General features: G+C 38.0%; 2 protein-coding genes across 2 annotated transcripts in view; one reads left to right on the top strand and one right to left on the bottom strand.

The window, feature by feature from the left end:
• Window positions 1-90: 90 nt before the first annotated feature.
• DAPP1 (dual adaptor of phosphotyrosine and 3-phosphoinositides 1) overlaps window positions 91-21,325 on the bottom strand; it is an 87,356-nt gene continuing 66,121 nt past the window's right edge. The window contains exons 9-15 of the mRNA XM_058192167.1: window positions 20,631-20,764; window positions 13,141-13,271; window positions 10,887-10,934; window positions 8,879-8,941; window positions 7,961-8,046; window positions 6,653-6,740; window positions 91-1,859 (exon numbers count right to left, since the gene is read on the bottom strand). Of these exons, the coding sequence (XP_058048150.1) occupies window positions 1,812-1,859; window positions 6,653-6,740; window positions 7,961-8,046; window positions 8,879-8,941; window positions 10,887-10,934; window positions 13,141-13,271; window positions 20,631-20,764 (598 nt within the window). The 3' untranslated portion in view covers window positions 91-1,811. The remainder of the gene's footprint in view (window positions 1,860-6,652; window positions 6,741-7,960; window positions 8,047-8,878; window positions 8,942-10,886; window positions 10,935-13,140; window positions 13,272-20,630; window positions 20,765-21,325) is intronic.
• The window catches only part of C8H4orf54 (chromosome 8 C4orf54 homolog), an 81,988-nt gene continuing 67,316 nt past the window's right edge, over window positions 6,654-21,325 (top strand). The window contains exons 1-3 of the mRNA XM_058192166.1: window positions 6,654-6,712; window positions 10,914-13,292; window positions 14,380-14,852. The gene's annotated coding sequence lies outside the window, so the exon portion shown is untranslated. The remainder of the gene's footprint in view (window positions 6,713-10,913; window positions 13,293-14,379; window positions 14,853-21,325) is intronic.

Here is a 21,325-nt window from a genome sequence, read left to right as displayed (position 1 = left end):
GACAACAGTATAACATTTTGAAATGTTCCTATTGGTAAACATAAAAATATTAAATAATAAAACATATGAGAAAACATGTTTTACAAGATTAAAAAATACAAGAAAATGTTAACAAAAGTGAGAGCCATAGTTGGCTGATATATTTTGGAACTCTTAAACAGTATTAATTCTAAATAGCAATTAATGGAAATTAAATAGCAATTCTACATGAATGCCAATTTGTTCCCTAATATGTATGGTGGGGTATTATATTTCTTGTTGCACTACTTTACTTTAAACCCAAGTTGTCTGGCCCCTAAAATTATATTGGATAGGTTTGAGTTAGTGGCATAGTACATCACAATGTCAAATGCATACACTAACAGAAAATTTTATCCTTCCAAGGACATTAGCTGACAACTGGAGGTAATAAAATGCTATGCAGACTTATGATTTGATTCTGCAGGCTTCTTATGATCTAGCAAAGGAGGTATAGTCCCACATGACTATGCTTAAGTATGCTGAATATTTGCAGAAAATGTATTGCTGAACCAGGATCAGAACACAGATTTGCATTCAGCATAAAGCTTCCGATAGATACCAGTTTCTACTATAGGGCAAATATATTTAAACAGTGTAGCTGAAGCTACATCTTACCATCTACATATATCTTGAGACATGTGCAATTTCTCTGTGTGTTGGAAAACAGCTACATCGATTTGTCTGCATGGAGAATATCCATTGTGGCATTTTGAGACCTTACAGTAAATAATGAATGAGGGCCATGGACACAGCCTTTAGAAAGCACAGTACTAACAGCTTTTCCACCCGGAACTGACTTCTAAAATAACATCCTATTTATACAGGTACTTCTCTACTTATGACCACAATGCCCAACATTTCTGTTGCAATGCAAAACAGTTAAGTGAGTTGCGCCACATTTTGCAAACTTCTTTTGCCACAGTTGTTAAGCGAACCACTGTGGCTGTTAAGTGAACCATGTGATTGTTAAGTGACTCCAGCTTCCCCCGTTACCTTTGCTTGTCAGAAGCCAGCTTGGAAGGTTACAAATTGTGATCACATGACCCTGGGACAATGCAGCTGTCATAACTACATGCCAGTTGCCAAGCGCCGAAATTTTGATCACCGGACAACAGGGACGGGGATGCAACGATTGTAAGTGTGAGAGCCAGTCATAAGTCACGTTTTCCATTTTAACTTTGAACGAATCTTTGTAAATCGAGGGCCACCTGTACTCCCAATATAAAAAAAAATATCTTACTTGCCCATAGAAATGTGTCCCACTAGCAGTAATTATCTATAATGATTGCTCATCAGGGAAGTCAAAATTACAGAAGTTCTGAGAAAATGATTTTGAAGACGATTCTTAACACCAGTCAAAGCCTCAGGTGAAATGAAAACTATTTTTAAAAAAACTCTGTGCAGGTAATGTGTCTTAATAGACCAGAGTGTAAATGGTTTGAAGCATATGGAATGGCAGCCAGGGATGAGTGGGTTTGCAACTAGTTCAGGTTTGAAACTGCTTGCATAAGAACTAGGGAAAATCTGGCAGGAAACAGTAACTACTAGGCGTATCCAGACTAATGAAATGTTGAATAGTTGAATATTCATCTTCCAAGGTAATCGTCTTCTGCTTTAACAGTGTTCAGGAATTCCCTAGAAATAAGTTGTCAGCAAGCCGGCAGCTGCAGAGCTTAAAAACTCTGATCTGATTTGGTGTAGCACTTCTTAATGTTGAATAACGAATCTGAAGGAGGATGAATAGGAACCAATGTTGGTTTCTGGACAGTCAGTATTTCTAGCCAAAATTACTATGGCCTGAGTGTGGTGTCACGCTGGCGTTTTTTCCTTATCTGGGACTAGGAAAAAAAATGCAAAGGAGAGAAAATATTTGTTGTTGAAATGAATTTGTAAATAAAAGTAAATTAAAATACCATGTAATTTAAGAGGTTATGATATTCTCTGTATATTGCTAGGCTACGTCTCCCATCATCTCTAATCGGTTCATTATAGTATATATCATATAGAATAGAATAGAATAGAGTAGAGTAGAGTAGAGTAGAGTAGAATAGAGTAGAATTTTTTATTGGCCAAGTGTGATTGGACACACAAGGAATTTGTCTTGGTGTACATGCTCTCAGTGTACATAAAAGAAAAGATACGTTAATCAAGAATTCTAAGGTACAACACTTAATGATAGTTATAGGGTACAAATAAGCAATCAGGAAACAATATCAATATAAATCGTAAGGATAAAAGCAACAAAGTTACAGTCATACAGTCGTAAGTGGGAGAAGATGGGTAATGGGAACGATGAGAAGATTAATAGTACTGCAGATTTAGTAAATAGTTTGACAGTTTTGAAGGAATTATTTGTTTAGCAGAGCGATGGAATTCGGGGAAAAACTGTTCTTGTGTCTAGTTGTTCTGGTGCGCAGTGCTCTATAGTGTCGTTTTGAAGGTAGGAGTTGAAACGATTTATGTCTAGGATGCGAGAGGTCTGTAACTTGACTCGTGCAGTATACAGGTCCTTAATGGAAGGCAGGTTGGTAGCGATTGTTTTTTCTGCAGTTCTAATTATCCTCAGAAGTCTGTGTCTGTCTTGTTGGGTTGCAGAACCAAACCAGACAGTTATAGAGGTACAGATGACAGACTCAATAATTCCTCTGTAGAACTGTATCAGTTTGATCAGTTTGAACTTTCTGAGTAGTATAAGTAGCATATCAGGAGTGGGCAACTATGACAACTTTACGACCTGTGGACTTCAACTCCCAAAATTCCTGGCTGGCTCAGGAATTCTGGGAGTTGAAGTCCACAGATCCATATAGTTGGCCATCCCTGTAGTATATGGTAACTAGAAATAATTAGAACTATAGCCCACCTAGAAGACCTGTTTGAAAGTACAATTTGTTCAAAATGCAGTGGGTCTCATGTTAGCATAAGGTTGCCAATAAGCACAATATTGTTATTGCAGTTGCTGAATTGGCTGCTCAGAGGCCATGTTTGGGAATAGACTCCCTTCAGAGAAAAGTTTAGCACCATCATCACTGGCCTTTTGGAAACGAGTATTATGAAGGGCATCTGGGGATTAAAAAGCTTTGCATCTGTATTTGGTATATTGATATTCATTTATATTACTGACTTATTGTTGCTACTCAACACTCAATACTCAATATGTCTTATAAATGTAAGCCACTGGTAGCCCTTATTATGGCTGGATATTAAAGAAGTAAATAAAACTAAGCAAATAACACTACAAGAGGGCCAATAATGGACAAGACTTCTAAAGTTTATATACTGTATTTTAAGCAAGATTGACTGAATAAATATGAAAGAGTATAGTTTGATAAGGAACCAAGATATCAGCATTAGGGAAAAGACGGCCGATGTCGTAACAGAAATTGAAAAAGAAAATGGGTCCTATCATATAAACAACTATACATGGCTTGGTTATTTGAATTTAAGAATATTTCCCTTCAAATCATTCCCCCGAACCATTTGAGCATTTTGCACCTTTTTTTTTATTTCTCAGACCGAATCATTAAACTTGGTGAATTCTATGCATACTTTTTTCTTTTAAAAGTAGTCACTAAAGCAAGTGGCCTGAGTTTTTTTTTTAGACCATTTTACATAGTTCACTTGGAAAATGTAAAGCAATAATTCTGCCTTGGTGCTGTCATCATTTATTTATTTTATTTATTTATTTATTTTGTCACACAGTATATATAAGCATAAGCATGAAATAACTATACAATATATGAGCATATATATAAGCATGAGTATGTAATAACTATATTAATTGGATATAACAAAAGGAAACAATAGGACAGGAACAATAGGCACGCTTGTGCTCTTATGGATGCCCCTTACAGACCTCTTAGGAACAGGGTGAGGTCAATAGTAGACAGTTTTTGGTTGAAACTTTTGGGATTTTGGAAAGAGACCACAGAGTCAGGTAGTATATTCCAAGTATTAACAACTCTGTTACTGAAGTCGAGCTATATTTGAGAATTGGTCTAGCAAATGTTTTATATGCTCTGGTTAGTAGTGTAGTGTTTTTGGAGAAGAAGCTACGCAAGATTAGGTTTACAACTCTTAAAGCCTTTTTTGCGATATAGCTGCAGTGGGCTTTGTCACTTAGATCATTTGATATGAAAACTCCAAGGTCTTTAACAGGGTGGGGGTCATCTGTAAGGTAATGTCCATCAAGCTTGTTCTTAGTGTTTAGGTTCTTTTTTCCAATATGTAAGACTCATGATGATATCAAGATGATATCTGTTAAACTACTGAAGTTCGCAGATGACACAACAGTGATTGGTCTCATTCGAGACAATGACTAATCCGCATATAGACGAGAGGTCGAACGACTAGCCTTGTGGTGCGACCGAAACAATCTGGAACTAAACACACTCAAAACCGTAGAAATGGTGGTAGACTTTAGGAGAAACCCTTCCATACTTCCACCTCTCACAATATTAGACAACACAGTATCAACAGTAGAAACCTTTAAATTTCTAGGTTCTATCATATTGCAAGATCTAAAATGGACAGCTAACATCAAAAACATCAAAAAAGGACAACAAAGAATGTTCTTTCTGCTCCTACTCAGTAAGCTCAAACTGCCCAAGGAGCTGCTGATTCAGAGGAATTATTGAGTCTGTCATTTGCACCTCTATAACTGTCTGGTTCGGTTCTGCAACCCAACAAGAAAGACACAGACTTCAGAGGATAATTAGAACTGCAGAAAAAATAATTGCTACCAATCTGCCTTCCATTGAGGACCTGTATACTGCACGAATCAAGAAGAGGGCCGTGAAAATATTTACAGCTCCCTCACATCCTGACATAAACTGTTTCAACTCCTACCCTCAAAACGATGCTATAGAGCACTGAACACCAGAACAACTAGACACAAGAACAGTTTTTTCCCGAAGGCCATCATTCTGCTAAACAAATAATTCCCTCAACACTGTCAAACTATTTACTAAATCTGCACTACTATTAATCTTCTCATCGTTCCCATCACCAATCTCTTTCCACTTATGGCTGTATGACTGTAACTTTGTTGCTGGTAATCCTTATGATTTATATTGATATATTGACCATCATTTGTTTTGTAAATGTTGTACCTTGATGAAGGTATCTTTTCTTTTATGTACAATGAGAGCATATGCACCAAGACAAATTCCTTGTGTGTCCAATCACACTTGGCCAATAAAAAAATCTAATCTATTCTATTCTATTCTATTCTATTCTATTCTATTCTATATTTTCCAATATTATCCCATACCCCTGCTGATTTCAAAGATCAAAAGAGGTTTCAAACAAATACACCATTTTGAATAAATCACTACCCCAATTGCAAATTTAGCCTCATGCCTATTTTCTCGTTCCTACCAGAAAGGCAAATCACTCTGTTTTGCCAGAGCTGAGATTCTCCATTCAGCATTTAATCTGAATCAATTCCTCACCTACCCTTCTCATTCACTAAAAGCCTGTTCCTACGTCATAAAACCTTAACTCATGTGACTACCCACACTGAGCACCATTGTGCAGTATTAAAGGATCACTTAAAAGTCCAAATAACAGCTTTTGTGGGTGGGGGGCAGTTTCATTATGACTGAATCACCTGCATCAGCTAAACTCCAGAAGACTGCAGAGACACACAACAGAGAAAAGTGAAGTTGAGTGTGCTCTGTGACATGCATAGAAGCATTAAACTAGTATAGTTTCATTTCCTTTTGGAAAAAGAACATAGGAAACTACCTATGTATATCAAGTCACATTCTTAGGCAATCTAATTTGGTGGTGTTTGTAAAGCATGCAATTGCTTTTAAGATCTGTTTATTATCTGGAGTCGATACGAATAGAATAGAATAGAATAGAATAGAATAGAATAGAATAGAATAGAATAGAATAGAATAGAATAGAATAGAATAGAATTCTTTATTGGCCAAGTGTGATTGGACACACAAGGAATTTGTCTTGGTGCATATGCTCTCAGTGTACATAAAAGAAAAGATAGTTCATCAAGAATCATAAAGTACAACACTTATTGATAGTCCTAGGGTACAAATAAGCAATCAGGAAACAATATCAATATATATCGTAAGGATAAAAGCAACAAAGTTACAGTCATACAATCATAAATGTAAGGAGATGGGTGATGGGAACGATAAGAAGATTAATAGTAGTCCTTGACGTATGACTACAATTGAGCCTAGAGCTTCTGTTGCTAAGCAAGGCAGTGGTTAAGTGAGTCACACTCCATTTTATGACCTTTTTTGCTATCATTGTTAAATGAATCACTGCAGGTAACTGAGTCATGTGGTCATTAAATGAAACTGGCTTCCCTCATTGTCTTTGTTGAAACTGGGAAGGTTGCAAATGATAATCCCAGTGTTGTTGTAAGTGTGAATAGTCACTGAATGGTTGTAAGTCAAGGACTACCTGTATAAGCAAAGAAGCAGAGTAGGGAATGTTTAAATGTCCACGGATATGTTTGTTGTAATTTTCTCTTTTTAAATATTTCTAAGGCTACCATTGTGGAATTAAATTAGAGAAATCAGCACGGTCAGCATGAACTATTCTTTGTCACTATATGGCTACCCATTTAATTCTAATCAAATATTCTGTAATGGCATTTCCTTACCAGTTTCCACTGCAATATTTTAATCCACTCATCGGCTTCTACTCCAGTCTTTGCATACAGGTAATACGTCCGCATTGGAAATACTAAACTGTAAAATATAAAATTATAAACATTCTGTGTCACAAATAGAAGGAAACCATAGTTGCCCCCAATATTAATATTCCATTTTTCCAAAGAAACTGAACCTAAAAATATTATTTGATTTATTTTTTTAAGATCCTACTTTTCTTCTTAAAAGAAATAGAAAATAATTGAGGTAAATATTTGAAATTTGACCAAACCCTTATGAAAAATAAAATAGTAGGATTGGTGATTAAAAAAAAACCCAGAGAAAAACGTATTGCAGTAAAGATGCATCCAAAGTGCTCCATTCAATGTGAATCAGAGATATTACCAAATGCAGAGCCTTCCAGAGTATGAGGCCTAATCAATATGTTTGGGAAAGGGCTCCAGAGTGAGGAAACCAATGCAAGCATCTCCGGATTTTATGTCTGAGAGATAGAGGAAGGTAGGACTGCTTTTTTTTTTTAAGTACAGGTAATCCTCATTTAGTGACTGCCTCATTTACAACCATTTGCAGTCATATTGGTGATGAAAAAATAACTTTACAAACAATCCTCACATTTAACAACTTTCAGCAAAGGAAAGCTGAAGTAAGATCATAAAAACTATTACAGTTTCACTTAAAGGCTGCTTTGCCAAAGGACTGTGTTATTGGTAACAATTATGGTCGCTAAAAGAGGATTCCCTATAAGTTAAATGCATATTTTGTTATAATTAAAGTAGATTTACAGAATTCAAAGGGAGTAACTCCACTGAGTTGAAACACAACTATGGTCGAAGCCAGTGTATTTCCAAAGGCCAAGTAGGAACAGGTAAATTATGGAAGCTGCTATTGAGCTTGTTTGTTAGGATGGCTAAAAATGCAGCTTTTTGTTTCAGTCATAAGCAACACATACAGTATATGCAAGAGGAGCTAAGCAATCAAATAACATGCATGGGTACGCTGCTTTCTCCTAATTAAACTAAAATTCTTGGAATTCAAGCAGAACCCTTTTCTAAAGCTGTTCAGAAAAGAACAAAAGGAGAGCAGGAAGCAATTAATTCTGATGGCAAATTGACAAATCAAGGAAAACCAGCACAATGTCTTAATTGAAATCATGAGAGATAACAGTAATTTGGTTAGCAGTGAAGTGAAGAAGACAAAAGAAGAAAAAGTTTACACAGAATAGCACTGAGAAACTTTTAAAGAAAGAAAAGACATGCTAGGATATCCCAAAGTTTTTAAGTATTTAAGCATCAACTTACCAAAAGCAATTCACTTTTTCTTGGGAATAGTCAAACTGCACAGCTGAGCATTCAGTTAAATCAAGTGCTCTGATTGGCTCTGTGGACTTGAAAAAATGTTTATTTTTGAAACAATTGCTCTCTGTTATCATTTATAATGGTTACCCCCCTCGCCCAGTCACAGACATCAGGTAAGAATCAGAACAGTAAACAAGACCAGTACAAGAAGAAAGAAACAAGAACAGTAAAAAAAGATTATTTTGCACTCACTAATGAGTTTGATTTAATACATTGCAAAAGATGTAGTACAACTGGAAGGAAAAAGAAGACTCTTTAAAAAAGAAATCCAACATGGGTGGATTTTCCTTCTCCTCCAATAGCAATGAATGCTATAGCTTTAGGGGTTCTCTGAGTACATTTCTATAAAGGACGGGCGGCCCACATCTTGGGGCCATGCTTAAAAAATTGTTATCGGCCTCCGAAGCCCACAAGATCTATCTCACATCAACTGTTGTGGTGATATCAGTGGGGCACGGCAACCTCATTTTATTTGTCAGAGTTGAGGTGTATATAGCAAATATTATTAAACCTTGACACCTTGAAGATACTATTGTGGTGTCCAAAATGCATAATTGCAACACAGAAAATAATTTTTGCCACTAAATTTCAGGGGAGAATTTGGAAGCTGGGGAGAAATGGGCTGTTTGCATTTCCTTACTCTGCTGTAAAGGAAGCACAGCCATTGATAGAATAGAGGTGGCACGTAAGTGTAGCCCACTAACTGAACTGAGACACCCTGGAATAAAAATGGCAGTGAGTACGAAGTCCATGTTGCTCAGCACTCAGTTTCGCAATAGCTATTTTGGAAACATGGGACAAAGAGTATTTCCAGTACCTTCTTGATTGCTCTCACAAGCAACAGAGTAAAACACAACTCACCGTCTGATCTTTGTAGTATTTCAGCTCATTCCTATGCAGTGTAAACCACCTAGTTTTCCAGTTCTAACAGAACCAAGAGAAGAGAAATTGAAAGAAATTCAACACGAAAGAAGCAACACGTACTGGGGGAAAAAATCTCTTTCTTCCCTTCCTCACTGACACCTTGAAGATACTATTGTGGTGTCCAAAATGCATAATTGCAACACAGAAAATAAATTTTGCCACTGTTGGAACTTCAAATGATCACTAAACAAATGGTTGTAAGTTCACAATTTATGACTACAATTCAGCCCAAAATTTCTGCTGCTAAGTGAGATAGTTAAGTGAGTGTTGCCCCATTTTACAACGTTTCTTGCCACAGTTATTAAGTGAATCTCTGCAGTTGTTATTTAGTGAATATGAATCTGGCTTCCCCATTGACTTTGCTTTTCAGAAGATTGCAAAAGGTGATCACATGACCTAGGGCACTGCAACAATCATAAAAATGAATCTGTTGCCAAGCATCTGAATTCTGATCACGTGACCATGGGGATGCTGCAATGGTTGTAAGTGTGAAAAATGGTCATAAGTCACTTTTTGTCAATACTGTTGGAACTTCAAATGAAGATGATCTGCATCTAACACACATAGCATCTCCCATACCAGATGAATGTATGTGGACAGAAAATGCAACTTGCATCAACAAGGTAAGAAAGAAACAGCTAAATGAGACTGGAGATGCCGCAGAGCAGCCTTCCGTAATCTGGAAAGCGCTAAACACATTTAGAAGGTACCAGGTTGAGATGAGATTTAAGTCGTACTGGAAAAAAAGGAAATGCAATGGTAGGATGGCTCAGAAGAAGATTCTAGAAGTAATGAAGACAAGACAGGCAGATTTAGTAAGTGAAAAGGAAGAGGGTGTTGCAACCTCCTACATGACATGAGATATAAACAGGAAAAGACAACAGATAAATCTACATGAAAAAGGAGAAGTGCGATTGAGGCCATACACAACTCAAGTGAGATTGGAGATTAGAGAAAAACTATGGGTAATCTTGCTAGTAAACTCATAAAGAGACTGGAAAGAGGCTGAGATTGGCTACTTAGTTCTCTGATTTGAGAATGTTCAAAAGTCAATTCAGGCACAGAATATACTGTAATTTGACAGAAAGCTGGATCTAAAATTAAGTCCTAATTATCATCTATAACACTGCTTTTAATCACATAACTCAACCATTCAAAGTAAAATTATTTTTCTTTCTTTTACTATGAATATATGTGCCTATGGCTTGATAAAGCCCATATCAATATATTATGAATGCTGTCTGGGGAATTCTGACAATCAGCTTAAAGTTGCCAAGGCTGAGAAACACTGCCTATGCTGTGATCTCAGCTTGAAATCAGGAAAAATGAGGTGACCACATCTGAGTCAGAAAGGGACAATTGTGAGAGAACCGGGAAATGAGACAATTCCAAAACTGGTACTGAGAGAGGAATAATTGAAACAGCCAACAGATTTTGGCAGAAATACTACTCAAACAATTCAAGATGGCATCTCAAACAATTCAAGATGGCAACAATTCAAGACGCAATGCACATAAAAAAGGGGGGAGGGAAGCACTTGAGATGCCTCTCTGCTCTATAGCAAGAAAAATGCATTTTTAAATAAATATACCATTTGCTATCTTTTTAAAATGAGCCACCAAAAGCAGCTTCATATGGCTCTCTACTTCATACTGCTTTCGTTAAGCTAGTATCCCCCAGGAACATTGGACTACAACTCCCATCATAACCATACTGGCAGGAGATTATAGGGGTGACAGTCCAACGTGCCTAGAGGCTGCTATGCCAAGGAAAAGTAAGTTTCTTAATAATACAGCGATAGTTCGATATTATACAAACAGGTATTCCAGATCCTATTTTGCTCACACACAGGCCCAATACAATTTTCAAGCACTGCTCCTTAGCATGTTTGGTTTTTAATGTGTAAGGGGAAAAAAAACAATAGAACAACTTTTAGATTGCTTACCTTAACTATTTTGCCTTGCTTTGTTAGATAACCTTCTTTGGTCCCTAACTGTAATGAAACACAGGAAACTTCATTAGGATCGTTGAAAAGGATGTCAGTGGAATAGGGGAAGGGAGGAGGAAGAGAGATCTTTATCTTGAACATGAGTCTTTTCAGAGTCCTGATGTGGCTGACACAGCAAAATAGGTTGGTAGTTTTCAGCTGTAATTGTTTCTTTTCTCTTATAAATGATCTTATAAATTATCTGCTCCCACTTCCCAAGAGGTTCATCTCACTGTACAACTACCGTATTTTTCAGAGTATAAGACACACTTTTTTCCCTCCTAAAAGAGGCTGAAAATTTGGGTGCATCTTAAACTTCTAATGTAACCCGTGCAGTGCCCAAAATGGCTATCCAGAACAGCTGCTGCCTTCTCTTACCCCTTCCGCGCTTTGCCTGCTTAACTCATTGGAGCTCCCTCCGAGGATCAGCTGCTGCTTTTGAAGCTGTTTTTCAGCCCCAATGCAAGCTTTGCCTGCTTTTCTAATTGCTGTTCCCTCCAACAATCAGCTGTGCTTTAGAAGCACAGCCCCAATCTCAAAACCAGCAAGTGAACTAATGTGCTGGGACTAGCCAGATGAATACCTGGTAGGCAAAAAAAAATTCCCCCTATTTTCCACTCCCAAAACTAAGGTGCATCTTATACTTTTGGTGTGTCTTATACTCTGAAAAATACAGTATGCAAAATTTATTTTGCCAATAAATTGGTGAAATATTCCCTCTGGCAACATTGTATTAAAGTGGGTGCCGACTATAATATGTATAACTGTCTGGTTCGGTTCTGCAACCCAACAAGAAAGACACAGACTTCAGAGGATAATTAGAACTGCAGAAAAAATAATTGCAACAACCTGCCTTCCATTGAGGACCTGTATACTGCACAAGTCAAAAAGAGGGCTGTGAAAATATTTACAGATCCCTTACATCCAGGACATAAACTGTTTCAACTCCTACCCTCAAAACGACGCTATAGAGCACTGCACACCAGAACAACTAAACACAATAACAGTTTTTTCCCGAAGGCCATCACTCTGCTAAACAAATGATTCCCTCAACACTGTCAAACTATTTACTAAATCTGCTTAATCTTCTCATAGTTCCCATCACCAATCTCTTTCCACTTATGACTGTATGACTGTAACTTTGTTGCTGGCAATCCTTATGATTTATATTGATATATTGACCATCAATTGTGTTGTAAATGTTGTACCTTGATGAATGTATCTTTTCTTTTATGTACACTGAGAGCATATGCACCAAGACAAATTCCTTGTGTGTCCAATCATACTTGGCCAATAAAAAATTCTATTCTATTCTAAACATAAACAACAGACAACTGAACATCCTTTGTTCATCAAAATTCATATGGTTTATCAAATGCAATCAACATTCATATACAATACCCAGTTAGGGCAAAATGAAATTGGGTCATCTGCAATTCACTGCATCATAAGGCAATCCAGCCATTAACTTATAATATTGTATGACTAAACAATCCCATTGAATCATAATATTAATAATATTATATCATATGATATAAACACAGTATTTGTGTTTTGTTAACCAGGTTTAAAATGTAGAGCATTGTATGATCCCAGCCTTCCTGTTCCTGGATCTTTATGCTATAAGATACATTAATAGCTGAAGGGAGGTGCTGTAGCTCATTGGTTAAAGATGCTGAGCTTGTCAGCTGGAAAGCTGGCTGTCCAGGTTCGAGACCCAATCACTGCATGATGGGGTAAACTCTCATTACTTGCCCCAACTCCTGCCAACCTAACAGTTCAAAAACATGTAAATGTGAGTAGATAAATAGGTACTACTTCGGTGGAAAGGGAACAGCATTCTGCCTCAGTCTATAGTCATGCTGGCCACATGACCATGGAAGTGTCTTCGGACAACGCTGGCTCCCTTGGCTAAGAAATGGAGATGAGCACCCCCACCTTAGAGTCAGACACAACTGGACAGGGGAAACCTTTACCTTTACCTTTAATTGCTGAAATGCACCATTTGGAGGAGGAACATTTTCTCACTAAGAGCATCTTTCCCAAACTGATATCTTCTAGATTTGCCAAGTCTTCAGCCCCAAGAATTTCCAGTCTGGATGTTTTCTTCTAAAAAATTCACTTCAGCTCTAATCAAAAACTTGTCCTAATTCCATCATTAAACTATGGAAAGCTTTCTTTTCTCCAACCAATAGTCCAAATAGGAACTCACCGATGGAGCGCTGGGAATGAGGTCAATTTCTGTTCTTCCTGTCTGCATAGCCGTGTGGACTCGCACAGATTCATAAATGGAAGGCTCTTCTACTTTCTTGGGATATGGATGCTTCAATACAATCAAAGTCCCTATAAAAAAGAAAGCCCTAAGTAAGTAGCCCATAAAAGTGAATTCTGAGCCTTTTCCCTTACGTAACAGGATGTCCCAAAGGTGCTTTTTCAAGAAGCAACTGGACTTCCTTGTTTTTTTTCCTTTCGCTTCTCATCCAAGTTCACAAAAGCATTGCATAACTTAGGAGAACAAACCAGGGGTGGGCTTCAAAAATTTTAGCAAGATGTTCTCTGCCCGGTTGCTGGGTGGGCATGGTCATGGTTGGCGTGGCCTAGTCGGCCTCCTGCACCACGGGGCGAGGGGACGGTTTTGCTCTCCCCGGGCTCCAGAGGCTTCCCTAAGACTCCAGGAGGGCGATAACGGCCTCCCCAGGCTCCGGAGGCTTTCTGGAGACCAGTAGTGGGCCTGTTTCCAGCCTCCCAATCTTCCGGTAGGCCCATTTTTCATCCTCCCTGAGCCTCCGTGCGTGCCCTGCACTTAACTGCATCCAAAACAGGCCCCGTGGGGACTGGGAGAGGCGAGTTGAGGTGGGCAGAGCCAGCCAGGAGTGGAATTTAGGGGTTCTCCAAACTGCACAGAATCTTAGCTAGAGGTTCTCCCGAAGTCCTGCAAACCCCCAGCAGCTGGAACAAACCCATCAGGACAAGATTCAGCAGTCCATTTACATTTAAAAGGCACAGGCCACTCTTTTGAAAACAGCAAAGTTCACATTTTGGACAGAAAGGACTGCTGGTTTGAAAGAGAGGTCAAAGAGGCCATCTGTGTCAAAACTGAACAGCCCTCTCTCAACAGAGGGGGAGGGATGCGACATCATCTATCTCCAGTATACAGCACAGTCCTTTCAGCAGTTCCAAGAAGGCTTCTTTAAAAAGCACCTTTGGGAAAACCATGACCTAGATGACTGAGAATCTCCTTAGATATGTAACAGAATGCATGCAACAAAAAAGAAAGAAAGAAAGAAAGAAAGAAACATAATCTTAGAAAGCCATTACGACATATCCCTTATTATATTTATCTAGATCTAACCTAGCATCCTGTTCTATAAAAATTAAACACTTTGATAACTTAACAAAGTATCAAAACGTATTTGTCTATTTTTGTTTTACATTTCTCCCTTTATTTCAGATTCATCAAAAACCTACTGAGATCTCCTTCAGATTCACCTTAGCCCTAATCTGGTCTTCGCCCTCACCGATGTAAAAAGTACAATTTGCAAAATATGTCAACCTACAGGGAAGTATCCCTGCACTTTGATGTCTTTTGGCATGGACTTTCTTCCCAGCTAAATAATAAATAAAGCCCCAACAAGGGGCAGTACATAGATACCTTACCTTATCCTAAAACCTAAACAAGTTACTAGTTGAAGCAGCGACTACCAATCTTAGAGTTGTCAGATAGTTAGGAATTGAACAAGCATCCCAGAAAAAGGTAGTGACCAACCATTTCTAGATTGTTGCCAAGAAAACTACATGGCATCCCCATGAAATCACTGGCTGAATTTGACTCAAAGGACACCTTGCTTATTATAGAGTCCTTGATGCTCTCTAAGCTTGGTTCTTTGCTTGCAGACATTTTATTACCTGACATCTGCAACACTAGTGAGTGTGGACTTTGCTACCTATTTATACACAGTAGTTTGCTATGCAATGTTTGGCAGGGACAGGGAGAGGGGGGGTCACCTAGAGTTCCTTGATTAGGGTACTGTTTTCTTCTTGATTGTCTGGTGTTACTCCCTGCTTATCTGGGTGAGGATGTGTCTGTTCTTTTTGTTTTCTTTGTACCTTTTTTAATTGTCTCTTTTGAATGGTGTGTAAATTTATTTATCTGTATGTATCTATTGATGACTGATTTGTGTCAGCATGCAGAAATTCCCTATCATTTTTGGATTTATCTTGGTCTGGGATGTTTACAGTCTCTCAGTTGAAACTGTGGTTGAGACGGTCAATGTGTTGTGAAATTAAGGACTTATCATGTTTTTGCTTATTTTTTAATAAATATTTAAAATGTTCCTTTTTAAAGTGCTTTTAAATATTGCTTCATATTATAAAGGTTAGGGTTAAGGTTATAATAGAATCCCAAAATCAAATGAAATAGTTGATATTTCAAATAAAATTATCCATTATCTATAACCATGCAAGTTTCATTCCAGATTGTTCTCCTGCCTATGGAAAGAGAAATATAAGTTATTGTTGTGGGATCCAATTTGGGTCAGTCACCAGGACCAGAAGTTTTGTCTTCCAAGCTTTCGGATTCATGCTAGAGCCCACCTTCAGGGAACTGAAGTGACAAACACAGATTGGATCCTGCAACATTATCCTTGGACTTTTATTAAACCTACTCTGTGGAGTTTGGGCTGTTATGGTAATTGTTTTTTCTGGTGTTAACTTTCCTTTTCTATGCATTGCTTCATATAGAAAAATAACATGGAAGTGAACAAGTTTATAGGTATTATGAGGTCTAACATCTATTTCCCAGCTGGTGGCACTTTCCATTTTAAGAACATGAAAGGAGTTTCACAGAGCCAGCAGAATCTGATTTGGGAGTTGGTAAACCATAGGCCAAGTCTATCATTCAACACACTATTACATAGTGTGAATTTCTTCGCTATTAACAGATATAACAGATGGCAGGATAACCAGTGGTGAAGGAAAACCACAATAATGTACAAAGTGCATTAGAAATATTTAAATATATAGCTAACATATAGTATATCTAAGATGCAAACCATGAGAAACAATTTATGTTAGTTAGGACTGGAGTAGATAACCTTTCTAAAAGAGTAAGGCTGTTTCTATGGTTCTTGAATAAATAAAATTCAAGGATGATACCATAATCAGCAAATGGTGGGATGTTATTTCTTTAACTAGGCAATTTGTATCACTTCATAGAATATTAATTGGTTTCCTACTCAAACATGAATGGAAGTTAAATCTGCCTGGCTTTAACATAATTTGTATCTAAAACTACTCTTCAAGTAATGACTATAATTAAAACCAGAATTTTGGTTCCTAAGCAAGGCGGTTGTTATGCCCAATTTTATAGACTTTTTTGCCATTGGTTGTTAAGTGAATCATTGCAGTTAAGTGAATCATGTGATCAATAAGTGAATCTGGCTTCCCCCATTGACTTTGCTTGTCAGAAACCAGCTAGGAGATTGCAATTGGCAATCACATGATTCCAGGATGATGGAATCATAAAAACATGCTGGCTGCCAAATGTCCAAATTTTGATCACATAATCACGAGGATGCTGTGATGGTTGTAAGTGTGAGGAACAGTTGTAAGCCACTTTTTTGAGTGCCGTAGTATCCTTCCTCACCAAACAAATGTTTATAAATCAAGGATTACCTTCCAAATAGAACAGAACAGAATTACAGAGTTGGAAGGGACCTTGGAGGTCTTCTAGTCCAACCCCTTCCTGAGGCAGGAAAGCCTATACCATTTCAGACAAATGATTGTCCAATCTCTTCTTAAAAACCTCCAGTGTTGGAGCATTCACAATTTTTGGAGGCAAGTTGCTCCAGCGAGTAATCATTCTAACTGTCAAGAAACGTCTTGTTTTGTTTCCCACTCCCAACACTCCCAACATAAAGTCAGTCAAAGGCCTTCTTCAAGTTTATTTACACTTGGCTGGATTCCTTCTGGCACAGAGATGTTCTGGCCACGTCTCCCCACGCGCCTGCCAAAATCTCTGGAGATAACCAGAAAATTATAGATAAAGCAAGAGTCACTCACGAACAGATTCTTCCATCCATGAAACAGTTTGCCCACGCAAATTCACTTCTTTGTCCAACACAAAAAGCCAAGAAGCTCCGCCTCCTGCTTTTATCCCCCGTGGGTGTCGCTCTGTGACTCATCATTCCCTAAGCCTGTCCCAAAGCTTCCTCTGCTGCGCGCGCCAGTCATGTCTGCGCAGTCTCGCATCGAGCCAAGATTGTTCTTGGAGCATTGCCAAATCAGAAAAAGGCCCGGGGGAATCAGGCCTTGCCAGCCCCTTCTCCTCCTGGGTCAGTGCCAGGGAGGGAGAGGGCCCAGGGGAAGCAGGCCTTGCCAGCTCCTCCTCCTCACTCTCTGAATCATCCTCCTCCAGGAGTCCGAGTCCGGGAACCTGGGTCACAACACGTCTCCTTAGTTCTAAGTTGCTTCTCTCCTTGTTAGTACCTGTATTAAGCCTCTGATTTCTCCCCTGATCTTATTAATTCTATGTTTGGAAACAATGTACAGGTAGTCCTCGACTTACAACAATTTGTTTAGTGACCGTTCAAAGTTGCAATGGCACTGAAAAAAGTGACTAACGACCATTTTTCACACTTATGACCATTGCAGTATCCCCATGGTCACATGATCAAAATTCAGATGATGGACACTTGACTCATATCTATGATAGTTGCAGTATTCTGGGTTCATGCGATCACCTTTTGCGACTTTCTGACAAGCAAAGTCAATGAAGAAGTCAGATTCACTTAACGACCGTCTTACTAACTTAACAATTGCAGTGATTCACTTAACATCTGCGGCAAGAAAGGTCGTAAAATGGGGCAAGACTCACTGAACAAATAGATTGCTATTTGCTTAGTGACAGAAATTTTGGGTTCAATTGTGGTTGTAAGTTGTGGACTACTTGTATTTTGTAAGTGTAAAGAAATTGATTTTTAGTTGTACCGTTGTTTTGTCCTCTTAATAAAGGGCAGAAAAGAACAAACTAAGGAGATACACTCTGTTTTGTCAAACTGATGCTCTAGGTCAGCAAAGACTTAAACACAAGAAGACAAAAAAAAAACCGACAGAAAGGATCAGGATGTTTGTCATCTTAAAGCATTCCCATTGATTTGCATGTGCCCTATAAATCAGAGAATCGTCAAATGTGTTTAAATTGAATCCCAGTGTCACAGTGCCTGATCCTGAGTATAGAAAAGCAAAGCATTTGAAAGATTCGAACAAAAGTACAGTAGGACTTGTGCAAAGGGAGAATTCTCTTAATACAAAACCTCGCTAAAATGATACTGCCAAAAAACAGAACAGAACAAAACAAAAACCCCTGTGAATTGCTTATTGCTCCTTTCATCGTCCTTTCCTTTCTCAGCATGGCCAGGTATTTTAACATTCTTAAAAGTTCAGCCAATTGATCTTACTTGACACATAATGAGTTGATAATAGGAACCTCTTCTTCATCTGGAGTTGCTCCAGTAGTAGTTGCTCATCAAAAATCTGAAGCATCTCTTGTGTTAAATAGCAACCTATTTAGGGACTGTAACAACAGAGCTCAAGTTTCTAGGCACTGTGTCAGTTGGGGCTAGTCAATGAGTTTTAATTATTTAATTTATTAGGAAATAGACTTGACACTTGAACAAAATTAAACCATTTCTGGCCTTAAACTAAATGTATATCTCAGTGCTCCTTGCCTCTCTATCTTCTCAGATGGTTTCTTAAACCACCTGGAATGATCTATTCAAGTATTTTACTTGTGTAATAAAACTAAGTAAGGATAAAATCTGTATTTATCCCAAATGTATTAGATACAGCATTGTTAGCCAAACCAAACTAAGCCGTTTGTATCAAGATGGTTTTATTTAAAAATTTAAGCTGCATAAGAATGGATCCAAAGATTTCAAAAGAGATGGAGTCTATGGAGATTCTCAGTCATCCAGGTCACGGTTGTCCCAAAGGTGCTTTTTCAAGAGGCAACTGCAGTTTCAGGTTTTTCTTTGAAGACGTTTTACTTCTCGTCCAAGAAGCTTCTTCAACTGAGCTGAAGTGGATGAGAAGTGAAATGGCTTCAAAGAAAAACCAGAAAGTCCAGTTGCCTCTTGAAAAAGCACCTTTGAGATTTCAAAAGAAGAACTGCAAAGAAATGACTTCTGTGGAATCAGTCCAGCAAAACCAAAAGTGCCAGTGATTTTAACAAAAGTTATTAAAAGGAAAACTACTGGTTATGAAACAGCCAATGTCTGCAACTTTTATCTTTTATTTAAAAGGCAGCAGGAAAAAAAACACACTTGAACTGAAAGAGAGCAGAAATACTGAAGAAAAAAGTATTCAACTTAATTAACAGTGTTATTGACCGCTTCTCCAACAATTGTATTAGAACTATTTCTTAATGAAACTTACATCTTTCTTTCCACTAGCAATTCTATCATTTGCTACTAGACAATCAACAAATAAGGGACAGAATTATATTAAAACATAACACACCTCTATTTTAGCATATTCATAAAAACAAAAAGGTATCACCCACAAGGTTAAAATCTATTTCAGCAAAAAGGCTGCAGAATTGCATGAGAAAAAAAAGACACTTTTCACTTGCTAGAAAAAAGAAGAAAGCGTTGGAATCATCCAACTTTGCAACTCCTCCCCTTGCAAGGGGTTTCTAAAACTGCAACTGGACCCCAAAAAGGCCCCTTTCACATTCATACGGAGCATGCTTCTTCTCTCCAAATGGTCCTAAAGTCACAGAGAACCTTATGGAACATAACCAAAAATGCTTGTCTTTAAGGGAGTCATCATGTGACCCTTGTCCAATTTTATTATTATTTTTTGCAACAGTTTTTAAGCAAAATCATGTGTTTGTTAAATGAATCCAACTTCCCCACAGACTTGTCAGAAGTCCCATGGGAAGTCACAAATAGTGATCATGTGATCCCAGGACCATTAAAAATACATGCCAGTTGCCAGGCCCCCAAATCTTGTTCATGTGACTATGGGGAAGCAGCAATGGTGGTAAGTCTGAGGACCTGGTCATTAAAAAGTGCCATCATAACTTTGAATGGTCACTAAATGAATGGCCATAAGTATAGAACGTCCTATAAGGTATTTGCTTTTTTTTCATTTGAAGCCATTCTTTATCCTGGCCTGCCTTTGATAGCAAGAGACTTTAAGGAAACAAAAAGCTTTTTCCGTAAAGCATTGAATTAAATGCATTGCGATTTCTTGTGCTCTACTCTCCTCACATCCTGAATCCACGATGTACATAACATTTTTCCTATTAGGAAATGTTTTCTAGTACAGGGGTCTCCAACCTTGACAACTTTAAGCCTGGCGGACTTCAACTCCCAGAATTCCCCAGCCAGCCAAGCTGAAGTCCGCCAGGCTTAAAGTTGCCAAGGTTGGAGACCCCTGTTCTAGTATGCAATATAAATTTACAAACTACTGTTGCAATACCTGAAGATCTGACAGCAAAAAGTAATTATTAAATATTAATTTAAATATGAAGAACTTTGTTAAAGGTAGCAAAAACCTATAAAACTTACTAAGGGGAGGACTGATCTGAGGATATAAAAAAGAGCTTCGGTTTACAGTAAAGCTACAATACAAAATCTTTAAATTAAATTTTCCCAATACAATATTTCAAAAGGAAGAGAAAAAGAATATTTGGATTACCTGTCTCGCTACCTATTAAAGGCTGATTTGCAAAATGCATGATCAGGTCTTTCAAGTTGGAAAATTCGTTGAAGCCAAACTTGTATGAATTCCCTGTGTATTCCACATGAAAGTGCTTTACGGAATCTTTTGCTCTGGAAAAAAATAAAAGAAAAGGAAGTGGTTAACTGTACAAACTGTTTGCATTGGTTCCAGAAAACCATTAAATAAGAAAGTTGGCAACAAGAAACTCCCTTATCTTCATAAGGAACTTATTCGTGTTTTCCTTCATTCCCAGTAGTCTAAGCCTATGGTACTCCCTACCATCCATCTTTTAGAAAAGATCATAAGCTTCATTGTGAGAAAGTTAAGTTTCATCTTATATTACTCCACTTATTATTTTCCTTTGATGTATACTAGCCTTCCTTAGCCTGGTGTCTTCCAAGTATTGTATGTTGAACTACACTTGGCCATGCTTACCAGGAACTTTGGAAGTTGGGAGGCTTCCATATGCGAGTTCCAAAGACTGAAAGCAATTCCATGCTTCTATATACCTGTAACTTAATCAGCACTGGTGAGCTGAGCTGATTTACTTGTGGCTCAACTGCCTTATAGGACAATTATGAAGCCCTTGATGATTTTGAGATAAGGTAGCTTCATTTTTTTCCCACTGGGGAGAACTATTGCTTTACTCCTCTTCCAGCTTTAGATCTTAT

This window comes from Ahaetulla prasina, chromosome 8 (assembly GCF_028640845.1).
Source record: "Ahaetulla prasina isolate Xishuangbanna chromosome 8, ASM2864084v1, whole genome shotgun sequence".
In the NCBI taxonomy this organism is placed as follows: domain Eukaryota; kingdom Metazoa; phylum Chordata; class Lepidosauria; order Squamata; family Colubridae; genus Ahaetulla; species Ahaetulla prasina.
The sequence above is the reverse complement of the archived record's forward strand: the minus strand, read 5'-3'. Positions and strand labels throughout refer to the sequence as shown.